The sequence below is a fragment of the Sphaerodactylus townsendi genome, linkage group LG06 (assembly GCF_021028975.2).
Source record: "Sphaerodactylus townsendi isolate TG3544 linkage group LG06, MPM_Stown_v2.3, whole genome shotgun sequence".
NCBI classification, from domain to species: Eukaryota; Metazoa; Chordata; class Lepidosauria; order Squamata; family Sphaerodactylidae; genus Sphaerodactylus; species Sphaerodactylus townsendi.
Genome location: NC_059430.1, coordinates 95,271,889 through 95,284,187, shown reverse-complemented (window position 1 = coordinate 95,284,187; position 12,299 = coordinate 95,271,889). Strand labels below are relative to the sequence as shown.

The following is a 12,299-nucleotide window of genomic DNA, read 5'->3' as shown; positions in this document are numbered from 1 at the left end:
GGAAATGGTGGGAAATTGAATCATCTGTGCATGTACCACAGTCCTCATTCGAATCAGGCATTCCATATATGGAAACTGGGGAACTCACGCATGACTGTTGCACAAGCAAAGGGGCAGAGACCTTACCTGTGTAACCCCATAATGTGGAAATTGGACCTAGCTAAAGATATGACTAGATAAGAATAAGTCAACTACCATTTTGATGGGCAAGAGGAACTGATCTGTAGGGCACCCTTTGAGAGGGTGAGAGTGTCGGACAAATTCGTCTTTCATTTTGGGGTCCTTCTTGGTAGAGACTGTCCACCCTGTACTGGGGGAACAGGAGGAGACTTTGTCCCCTCCCTCTATTATGGTGTACACTGCTTTACTTTTTCTGTGTAGAAACACATCGTGTGTAACAGAAACAGTATGGAGTGGGAACTAAATTTGTCCTTCTGTTATGACCCTAGTTTCTAGGGGTGGGAAGAACATTTCTGCAGCTGATATTCTGAAAGTTGAGCCTGGGTGAAGGCGGCAGGGGCAGTGTTTCCTTCCTTGGTATAGTTACCGGCTGAGACAGGTGGATGAGTTAACACAGATTAAATAGCAGAGGAGGAAAAAGAAAAGGAAGGAGAAAGAAAGATGTGAACTGTTTTTTTCCTGATGAAAAGGCCTGTTCTAACAAGTCTTTTGGAATCCTTCCGTACCCAGCCAAACTGAGTCACACGCCAAGCCCATCTTTTGCCTGTTTGTTGCAACGTGGGTGACAGAAACTCTCCAGGAGGATGGGAAGTGCCTGAATTCTCAATGAGTTTTGTTTCTGTTGCATAAATCTTACTGTTCCGTGCTTAAATTTACTGCAAGTGGGAGAGTCTGAATCCCCTGTTAAGGACAGCAGCAGGAAAGTACTTGTGGGTTTCCCTAGTGCCCACCAAATGGTTGGGGTGTGGAGAGTTGAGTACCAAGCAGTAGCCTTTAAGTTAGAATTGATTTTATTAGGAACTACAATCTATCAGGCCTCTGTCAGCATGGCCGATTGGCCATGCTGGTAGGGGCTGATGGGAATTGTAGTTCCTGAACATCTGGAGAGCCGCAGGTTCCCTACCCCTGTCCTAAGCTGATAAATCCTGTGTGTTTAGGATTTGTAATAGTGCTAATTCAAGCAGAACTTTAATTTTTTTTAATTAAGGGGGATGGAGGACTTTGTTGCCCACATCATACAGCACCTGGTCGATTTCCCACTGAAAAAATGAATCTAGAAAATCCAGGTTTGGAAAGATTCGGCACCTTTTGATCACGGTTTGATGGTCCCCACCGCAGCCTGTGGCCCCTAAACGATCCTTGTTCCCAGCAACACAGCAGCAATGCAGGACTCCCCACTGTTGGCAGATCGAACACGCAGTCTGCTCAGGGGCTTTCCTGATTGGCTGCTGCATTGTGTTGGGGTGGGAATTTTTTTTTATTTTTAACCTTGCAGATCCACATCTGTGTGAGCATGCGCAGAACGACTCTACGCGGAGATGAAGAAACAGGCGATTAAAGCCAAGCCCAGTTTCTGCGCACCTCCATGTAGTTAGATCCACGTGGATATGACATGTAGCACTGCTTTGTATTGCCTTCTACTGAGTCAATCAGTCAAAACCGGCCCCATGTTGCTTCGTATCCACGTGGATCTCCAATCCATGAAATTTTAAAAAGGCTGCGCGTGCATCGCGAACAGCCCACTGCATTCTCATTGGATGGGAGGCTCCACATCACTACCAGAGGTGGGAAAAACAAATCCGGATTTCCCCCCCCCCCCCAACTTCCCCACCGTTCCATATTGCCCCTCCGTTCCACATGTTTTTTTTAAAAGTCTACTTCCATGCAGGCTCTAAAATAACATGTGCTGGGGCGGGGGGGAGCACCAGAAACAGGATGAATGCGTGTTCGGCGCAGGTGAATTGGGGAGTTTTGCAGGAAACCTGGAGATTTGGCGTGATGAGCACACATCTAATCCTCAGAGGGGAATTGACTCCTGTTTGCTTTGATTCCTGATTCAGATGTAGAAGTTACTTTAAGTACTGGTGCTGCATTGTCCTGAATCACCACAGCCTGTAGACTCACCCATACGAACTACACACCCTCAAAGGTCTAAACAAGAGAAATATGCTTTAAGGCAGCAGAAACACAGAATGTGTGCATCTATCTTTTTACCACATCAGACCTTTGCCCCATCTCGCTTGGTATTGCCTACTCAGATTGGGAACTGTTCTCCAGGAGAAAGGGATTCTGCTGCAAAGAAATTTTAACCAGAGACAACAGGTATCAGTTTTAGGAACACTTATGAATCTGCGCTATGCTGGATCAGAACCACTGATCCATCTAACTCAGTGTTGTCTGTTCTGAGAAGGATCTTTCCTAACACTGGATCTGAGAAAGATCTTTCCTAACAGATTCCAGGGACTGAATATGGTGTCTTCTGCACACAAAGCAAATATAATGGTTTAATTGTAATGTGTTGCCATGCAAGCAGGAAAAATCTACAGGTGTGTCTTGTCAAAGCCAAGTCCACAGCTGATGTGTGTGCAGTGTGAATACCCCAGCTCAGAACTTGAAGGAATTTGTGCACGTACAGATGCGGCAACTCTGGTTCAAGAAGGCACCAGCCAGGCTCATGTGGCAATGCATGTCTAATTTTTCTTGCTGGTTGTCATTTTTTAAAACCAGACTTTGGGAAAATGAAAAGAGACTAAAGATAGTTTGGGATGAACAGCAAGAAGATCCCCCCACCACAAAGATCAGTAAAGGTAACTGCATATTTATACTTAGATTTTTCTCCCCAATGGCCATGCCAAGCAACTTCCTACCTCATTCCTCTCTCTCCTCCACTTTGTGACCACATGCAGTGCAAAGCTTCTGTTTTTAAGTTGGCAAGCAGAAGGGGGAATTTCGAGGGGTGCAGCCTCTCCAGTCATTGTGCTTCAGGGAAAAGCAGCTTAAATGCCTTCTTGAGGAAAAGCAGCTAGGTCTGGTCCCTCCTTGCCATGGCCATACCAACTCTATACAATACAGATTGCCTGATGTACATTGCAAAAGGACTGGACCGTTCATTCATTTGTTGCCAAAAAAAGAAATACGTTTTTTCCAAGAATGTCAGGCAGGCACCGTGAACACCTTTCCCTGGCTGTTCCTAAAATCCACAATACTGATAATAAATATAAAACTAATTATTTCATGAGATAATCCACTCCTTTCTCTTTCTGCCTTGAGGGACACTTCTGGCTCTTCCTTCCTCCTCCTCCCCAGTTCCTTCCTCCTCCTCCCCAGTTCAGAAAGAAAGCCCTGTTGGCTGAGCTTTGTTGCCCAGATTGGAAAGGGTTAAAATTGCTGCACCTGCTGAGGTGTACCTGTTTTCTGGCACCTGTCTCCTCCAGCCAATCAGCAGCCAAGCCACAGAGGGAGCCTACCTGTCAGCAGAATGCTTGCACACATAAACCTTTAAGATGAATCAAACCCTTCACTTTGCAGGTGATGTCTCTGTTTAGAAAGTACTAGGAGAGAAACGGCAAAAGGTCTGATTGCTGGTGACGGATTGGAAAACTTTGTGGGAAAACATGTCTAATGAGATTGAGTAAGTCGAATGGCTTTTTTTATTCTGGGTAATCCTTAACATGCACGCTACGGATTTCAAGCTGCTTGTCCTTTGTACGAATTTAAAGCAGCCACTTCTCTGTCTACATAAAAAGAAAGGAAAAAACTTACGACAGTTCAGCCTTCTGTTTTATGTGAAGTGCTTTGATATTCTCCTACTATTGCAAGCCTTTGAGTGGGTGTGTGCATGCCTGTAGTTACTTTAAGGTCTTCTAGGTAGAATGTGAGAAAAATGATCTGGTCTTCAGTAAAAAAAACTCTTGAAAACTCCAATGGATTTTATTGGATGAAAATCAAAAGCCTGCTTAACTTTCATGGTGAAACAAGATATGTATCTCTCATGTTCTATTTTATGGGAGCTTCTCAATGAAAACGACCGTGGATATGAATATATGTTAGATGTGATTCTTGTGTAAGATTAGTTCTCCCCAAAGATTTCACCGGATGTGTTTTAGTTTTGGATGTGAGTCAGAGTTCTTCTTAATGTACAAAGAACAGCAGCGGAATTAAGGAATTTGGCAAGCAGTTCTTCAGATTCCGCCGCCCCCTTTCTTTTTTTTGGCTGAGAAGGTTCTGTAACCAGAATAGGATTAGTAACATTTTTCCGGGGTTTTGAAAAGATTAACAATATTGTTGAAAATATAGGTGGGAGCTGTTTTCCTGGTCCTGTAAACCTTTGTGAGGCAATTCAGACTCACTCTGGAGTTCTCCATTTTCTTCAGTACCTAGATCATGGAGCTGATTGGCTTGTACATTGGAGTGATGGGTTTTGTACCTAATGACACATCATGGATTAAATCTAGGGAAGCATTTGTTGTTGTTGCAGGAGAAAGACCCAAGAATGTTGCGGCATTTTAAAGACTAACAGGTTTATTGAGGTGTAAGCTGTTGTAGACAAATGCTGACTCCTTTGGATGTATGTGGGGCCTCACTGACAGATTTCAAGAAGTTTGTATTCACATGGATAAATCAGATCAACTGAAGTTAAAAGTGGGATGTTCCTGTAGCCTTGAAGTAGCCTTGCATATGATCCACTGGAAAATCCTTGCTTTACGGAGCTGGGCAATGGAATATAGACTCTTCATTTACAAACAGGACAGAAACAAACAGATGGAAAAAATTCCAGAGAAGGAGGAGGGAGCTGGGTTAGTTGGATGAAGCAGTAGAGAATCTGTTGGCATCTTCAGAACAAGCACATTTCTTGTGGTAGAATCTTTTGATCATGCAAAGCTGCCTTACACTGGAGTCAGACCACTGGTCTAGCAAGGTCCATCTTGTCTACTCTGACAGGCAGTGGCTTTCCAGAATCTCAGAACATCTTTCATATAGCCTCCTGCTTATTTTATTTTATTTTTAATCTGGAGAGGCCCAGGATTGAAACAGAGACCTTTTAGGCATAAGGCACTAAGCTGCAGCCTTTTCCCACAGCTCACTTTCTCTAACCCACAAAAGAAAATCTTTAGAGAGCCAACATACTCATCGCCATTTTTTGATACAGCAAAATGAATGTGTAACATCAAATTGTGTTCGCAGCGCTCTGGAAAATTGCGAGTGAAAAGTTTATTGTGTGTCTCCGCTATATATACATCCAGCAGTTCTGAACTTTTCTAGATCTGAATTTCTGGTATTTAGAGGAGGTGGAATTATGGGTCTAGAGTAGGGTCCTTGTGTTATGTTTAGTGATACTGCAGACTGACTTCTTCATTGAGCCTGAAGAATTTTCAGATTAGAGGAGGTGGAATTATGGGTCTAGAGTAGGGTCCTTGTGTTATGTTTAGTGATACTGCAGACTGACTTCTTCATTGAGCCTGAAGAATTTTCAGATGAAAGGGCATTTGGATTTGGAATATACAGTCATTATTCTAGATGTCCCAAAGAATAACTTTGCGTATTAAACCTACCCTTTATAATGTACGAGTTTTATACTTTAAACGTCTTTGAAGATGAAAAATCAGCATATAATGCATAAGTAGACGAGTAAGTTTCTAGTTAGAGCTGATTATCTGAACGGGGAGATAACCAGCCTACAGGAGTGTGAAAAGCAGGTTGGTTCTTCTTGCAAAATGTGTATACCTGTAGACAGTGGCCAAACTCAGCACTTCAAGCACTGTACAGAAGAAAACATTTCTAACCTTTCGAGCACAATACTGTGCCCACTAGGGGGGTGCGTGACTTTGAATGATCAGACTCTGTATTCTAGTTGCTGCCTAAAGGTTACAAATCCAGATTCCCATTTCATCTTTGAAAGATATTGAAGTTTCCTTTTAGGGACGCATATTTTCAAATATTGCTTCTTTTTAAAAAGCCCAGCATGATGACAGACTCTAGAGTCAGGGAGATTGAAATCTTGACTCTGCTGCTGGAACTCACTGGGTGACTTTTGGGCCAGTCATAGTCATTCAGCCTGATCTACCATACTGGATTGTTGTGAGGCTGACAGGGAGGAAGGAAGAAGGCTGTTGTTAGCCACTATTGGGGAGAATAGAGGGTATAAAATTAAATTAGTGTTCTATACCTGTATTTTTACCCATAGGGTTGCCAACTTTTTTACTAGCCTTCCTGTTATGTCTAACAGCAACCTGTACAGAGGCAAAAACCACGAGAACAGTTTTCTCTCTCCTTCATTTTGTATGTGTTGGGCAGCTTTTAATGTCAAGTGCCAAGTCAGGGAAATGTTGGCTATTGTATGCTGTCTAGTTTGCCTTGATTTTGTTAAACCATTCCCCTTCTATGGAGCTTTTCCACCAATGACATCACAGACATCCCACCAATATCTCTTTTTTCAGAGTATCACCATTAGTAATCCTCATGATGCCTCATGAAGATTGTTTCCAATTGCTCAAAGTATTTCCCAAGCATCATCTCAGTCATTTTGATGCATAATGTGCAAGATTATGCCATAGTGATTATCTGCATACAGCTAATGCTGGTTGGATTGGGGCCATAGGTACTTCTGACCTTCACATGCCATTTCAGGCATGCCGTGATTTATTTTCCAGGGTGACCTTAGGCAAGTACGTATGAATTCTTGAGAACAATCCTAAGCAGCTGTACTTAGCCTTAAACTCTATTTTAGTCAATGGAGCACTGTCAGGAAAGCATTCTCAGGATTGTAGCCCTTGACTAAGAAATAGGACGATATTATTGCCTGTGATTGCTGCACACTTTTTGGGTGCTTACACTACCGAGTCTGTGAACTGAACGAATCTCCAATTTTTTATTCCATTTAGGACTCAATCAGGACCAAAGTTGTTTTCTTGCCACTTGCTTCAGTTGTCATCTTGTGTACTTGGACCAAATTTGTGCAGAGAAAGGTCACAGGCTGTCTGTCTTGCACTTCATGCCCATTGGAGTCCACTGTTCACACATTCTTACATCCATAACTGCCATCTAAGAAGATCTGTGCATCTGGTCGGGGGGGGGGGGGTGTCCTCTGGTCTATAAAAATTCCATTCACCTTTAAGGCAAAGGTGCCACAAGATGCCTTTTTATTTAGAGATTAATATCCTGCATTTCTCCCCAACAGGGCAGCTTGCAATGTTCTTGCCCCCCCTCCCCCCGCTCCATTTTATTCTTGCAAAGATATCCCTGGGGAGGAGGTTCAGCTGAGACAGAGTGCCTGGCTAAGATTTGATCCAGTATGCCTTTTTTAGCTTAAGGAAAACATACCAGCATGGAGGCAACTGCAATTTCTAGTGTGGCTGGGTGACCAAGAGCAAGCTCTCTGGGGCAGAACTGGAAGGTTGTATGGAAACTTTATGCATTAAAGTTTCTATAGAAAAACATTCTTAGTATGCTTTTAAATATGCAGTTGGTGTACATGGTGCTTTACAAAACGAGATAAAACAGGCAATTTCCTCACCATGGATCCCCCCCATCAATGGCACTGTAATAAGAAATTCTGCTTTTGCTATTTGTTTGTCCTTGTGACGTCTTTGAACTATACATTTGACTTCCTTTTTTGTTTGAACTATCATATATTTCAGTTAAACTGGTGTGTTAGTGTGTATGTGTATGTGAACATTTTCAGTTGTGCCTCTTTTTTTGCTGTTTAAAAGAGTTTGATTCAGAGCAAGAAGATGGCACGAGTTGATTATGTGGAGACTGCTTGTGCATTCTACAAAAACCTACTGGCTTATACTGCCACATTCAAAGGAGCCTGAGAGGGCTGATGGCTGGGCTTCGCCTTTTATGATGCTGATTTTACTGATGGCTAATTTAAAAAAACCCAAGTTGTCGTCCTCGCTCTGATCTATACTGATGGGAACTGGTTTTCGTTTCATCTCTGGCTTGAGGCCTTTCGCGAAATGGATTCCTTTTTCTATCACCTCAACCTCATGGCTGTAGCTTTGTAGATGTAGGCAAGCTTTTTAGGATGATCAATGAGGCAGCTAATGGGTCTTCCACCTAGAGGCTCTGCAGTCATTCCAGATGCAGAGATTTCAGATGCCAAGAGAAAGCAAGAAATTATTGTTTGAAGAGTAATGAGAGTCACATCCCCTCGAGGGAAGATGGAAGAGAGGAGGTTAAAGAGGAAAGATGCACAAAATTGTTCTGGAACCTTGTATGCAGTTGTTGAATGTGCCTTGGTAGGTCCAACCAGGTTCTCCCCGATCACAAGTCAGGGCGGGGTAGGGCTGCCAGCTCCAGCTTGGGATATCCCTGGGGATTTGGGGGTGGATGCTGGGGAGGACAGGGATCTCAATGGGGCACAATACCATAGAGTCCCCCTTCCAAAGTGTCTGCTTTTGCCAGAGAAACTACTCTCTAGTCTGGAGTTAATCTGTGATTCCAGAGGGTCCCCAGGTCACACCTGGAGGCTGGCATTCCTAGTGGCACCTGGTTTCCCTTTGTGTAGACGAGGAAAAAAACCTGGGCTTCAGTACAGATGGATCCTTTTCCCAAAATGGCCGCCCACTGGAACATGTGAGTTAAGCTGGTTGTTCGAGCTGACTGCCTCCTGTCCTGAGGTAGTTTGGGTTGTATCTGTATCATCATTTGTTTATTAAAATAATTACCTCCTGCCTTTCTTTAACAACTCAAGGCAGTTCACAAAATTGCCTACTGACAATTTTTTTTGAAAGCCTCACGGTAAAATAATGTAATGTAAATCATATACAAAAAAAGAATAGTCTCGAATTACTGATTGATTCAGCTTTATCAACATTCTGCAATGAAACTCATGCAATAACCCTCATTTACTAAGAGTGCTCTGAGATAAAAAGCACTCCTTCCAATAAATACATGACCATAGTGCTTTGGCAAATTGTACTGTAATGTTGGTCAGGTGACTGAAAAAGGCCCTTGGCTGAACTGAGGAGGCCAGCATGGATCTATGACAGAGGCTGATGGGAATTGTAGTTCCTGAACATCTGGAGAGCCGCAGGTTCCCTACCCCTGACCTATGGAAAGGTGAACAAAGGAGTACATGGGTTTCCACAGAGAGATAGGGCATTTCAGATGTGTGAGTCTCAGGGCAGATGTGTGAGTCTCAGGGCATTTCAGGTGTGTGGGTCTATCTCAGTGGTGGTGAACTTACGGCACAGGTGCCAGACGTGACACTCAGAGCCCTCTCTGTGGGCACATGCACACAGAGTGTGTCATGTGAGGGGGGAAGCACTGTTAAACCCCACTGATTTTCATGGGGAGAACTAGAGCTTGATCCTTTACCTGGGAGTAAGCTCGGTTGCTGGCAGTGGGGCTTGCTTCTGAGTAAACCCTCCTAGAGTTGTGATTCACCCGTTTGAAGAGCTGCACGGTTGCTTCAAAGCAAAGCCACTGACTATCACCAAGCTTACTCCCGAGTAACACACGCTTCAGAGCCAACTATTTTTTCTAAACTAAAATCTCAGTATTCAGGTTCAATTGCCATGTTGACACTTTGTGATAAATAAGTGGGTTTTGGGTTGCAATTTGGGCACTCGGTCTCGAAAAGGTTCACCATCACTGGTCTATCTGATGTGCTGTAAAACACCAATGATGAAGTGGAAGGTCTATAAGGGTCATAGGCGGAGCTATACAGGGGCGGGGTGCATGCCACAGACTGGCCCCAAGGTCTCCTGGGAAGTGTAGTTCCCACCAGGCCGTTTTTCAGCCAGAACTGAACAGGCCGCTTTTTCAGCCTGAACTTTTTCAGCTGAACTAAATAAGTGGGGGCGGGGCGCTGCTGGGGGGGAGGGCTGCTGGGTGCCATTTTGCCCTGGGCGCCATTTTTCCACCCTACACCATTGATATGGATTCTTCTCTCTATTGGCCTGACAAAGCACAAGGAATTTTTTTCTCTCTCCCTTGCTTTCGCTCCACCTCACCCACAGGTCTAAAAGTGTATCCCTAGAAAGGGTTCAACTGAAGAAGTATATATTGAGAGTAAAAAAATATAGCAAGCTCTGGGACCCTCTCCCCTTCAATCACCTTTCTGTCTGTTATTTGAAAAGGGGGAAATAGAGTTGTTTGAGATCATAAAAATTGGTCAGGCTCCTGTTTTCTTGGAACCAGAAGCATGTTTTTAAAGGTATTTCTAATGGAAGGAGTTTCCATTTGGGGCTAGTGGTGGCAACCTGGCATTTAAAGTCGAAGCATAATTTGAAGAGATGATCCTTGCTAAAAAGGTTGTGAATATGCATAGGTGATAATGTCCACAAAGTTGTGCTGTGTGGATGCACAACTGCAGATTGAAGATAAACTGGTTTACGTATTTCAAATGGATGTGATCTCCTGCATATGTATGATTTGATGGACCAGGTTTTTAATCCATCCAATTAAGACATTTGTGCACTGAGATGCAAACCCATACCTCTGGGTAGGTAGGACTGTACCAATGTAGGATCATCACTGATTTGATCAGGAGCCTAGACTGGGTCTTCAAGCAAGCCCAGGGCAGTAACCATTACAAATAAATCCATCTCTGGTTTTGTAATGAACCAAGAGTGACTGAAGAGCAGGATGAAATAGCTGATAGTCCGATTTATGGATTGTGAGCTTAATATCTCAAAGGTTCCTATCTATATTGGCCTGCAGAAGCTCCAAGCTCTGACATTTTCTTTATTGAGGATGCTGAAAGTAGACGTTTAGAAATGGCAAGAGGAAAGGGCAGGTGGGATTAAAGCTGACCTGTGTTTCCAAGTTAATTTGTTATCCACATGAAAGGATATTCACACATGTGTATTGTTCATCTCTTGAGCAGGGTTATCAGTAGGCATGAACAATGTTTGTTCCCTTAATAAAGGCTTAATAGTTTGTTAATCAGCAGTTGGTGGTGTTGATCTCCATGCTGTGAAAAACCAATGTGAGTTAGTGGTTAGAGTACCAGAGTAGGATCTGAGAGTCCTGGGTTCAAATTCCCAATTCTGCCATGGAAGCATGCTAGGTAACCTTGGGCCAGCACATGTTCTCAGCCTAACCTACCTCACAGGGTAGTTGTGAGAAAAAGCAGGGAAGGGAAAACCATATATGCTTCTCTGAACTTGCAGGAAAGGATGGATAAAATGTAGTAGACAGAGAGGGTGAAGATGGGAAATGCATTTTTTAAAAGAATTCTTTCCCCGAAACTTTACAAAGCAGGATTTCAAGCTTCTAAGCCGATAAGGGTATTTTTTTTCCAGGAGTGGAATGTTCAAAAACATGATCCCCACATGACTTATACAGTCTATTCTCCCCCTCCTTCACTGACAAAGATAACAAGACCATCTATATATTCACTGGACCTTTTCCCACTTACCTTAAGCCCCACGCTACTCTCCTCAAGTAGCGCGGGGTCCCCCGGGACTCCCCACGACAGGGGTGACGACAGCGCAGCCGCCCCGACGCTGCCGCTGTCGCGCCCCCTCAGCGTGCGGCATCCCTGGTGCTCTTGTAAAGGGTGCCTTTTGATGACCCCGCGTTCTGCGTCGTGGGGACGCCCAGGCGTTCCTGGAGAGTGGGGGGATCCTGGAGAGTGGGGAAAGGCCCACTGTCCACTGATTAAGCATATAGAAGTTTCTGAAAAATCATTTGTATGCACATTTGGCTCTTTGTTACAGTACACTTTCTGAAGTAAATCTGTATAGCCCTGAGTCTAGGGATGCTATGCTACCATCCAGCATCCCTGCAAGCTTTTTGGGTGGACAGTGGTCATGAATGATGCCCAGCAAATCACATCTGCCCAAAAACACTTACGTGAGGCGTGTCAGATGATGCCCTGGCTGTCCCCCAAAACTCCATGATACTCACCACGGAGTTTCTGGAGGCTAGCAGAGCGTTGTCCAACATGCCTGTATCACAGGTTTTCAGGCAGATGTCATATTGGGGCCTTTCTCCTGCCACTCAGAAGGTGAAGGGCTGGTGGAAGGCCCAAACTACTTAGAGACCTTCCACTGTAAGTGGATAAATGGCATTCCTTCCTGTGTCATGAAATGCTAGATCTGAGTCCAGTAGCAGAGGCTCGGTGGTGGCAAAGCCCAGGGCCAGAGGGCTGGATTGAGAGATGTGGAGGCCCTAAATGGTGTCAAGTTTCAGAAGCTCCACAAGCTTTACCAAAAAAATGACAATTTAGTCATGTTGAATTTATTGTTGCATTTAGAAACCCCTCTGTAATCTGAGGAGGCCATATTCTGTAGTTTACTTTACTTGTGCATAAATCCTGCTCTGCAAAAGGAAGTGTCCAGAGAGCTGAACTTTGTTTCCACCATATTCTGTGTGCTGGTAGGAAA

General features: G+C 43.9%; 1 protein-coding gene across 2 annotated transcripts in view; it reads left to right on the top strand.

Annotated features, from left to right (window-relative positions):
- The first annotated feature begins 3,463 nt into the window (after positions 1–3,463).
- The window catches only part of GRHL3 (grainyhead like transcription factor 3), a 58,092-nt gene continuing 49,256 nt past the window's right edge, over positions 3,464–12,299 (top strand). For both annotated transcript variants that reach the window (XM_048500706.1, XM_048500705.1), the window contains exon 1: positions 3,464–3,592. In XM_048500706.1, the coding sequence (XP_048356663.1) occupies positions 3,576–3,592 (17 nt within the window). In that variant the 5' untranslated portion in view covers positions 3,464–3,575. The remainder of the gene's footprint in view (positions 3,593–12,299) is intronic.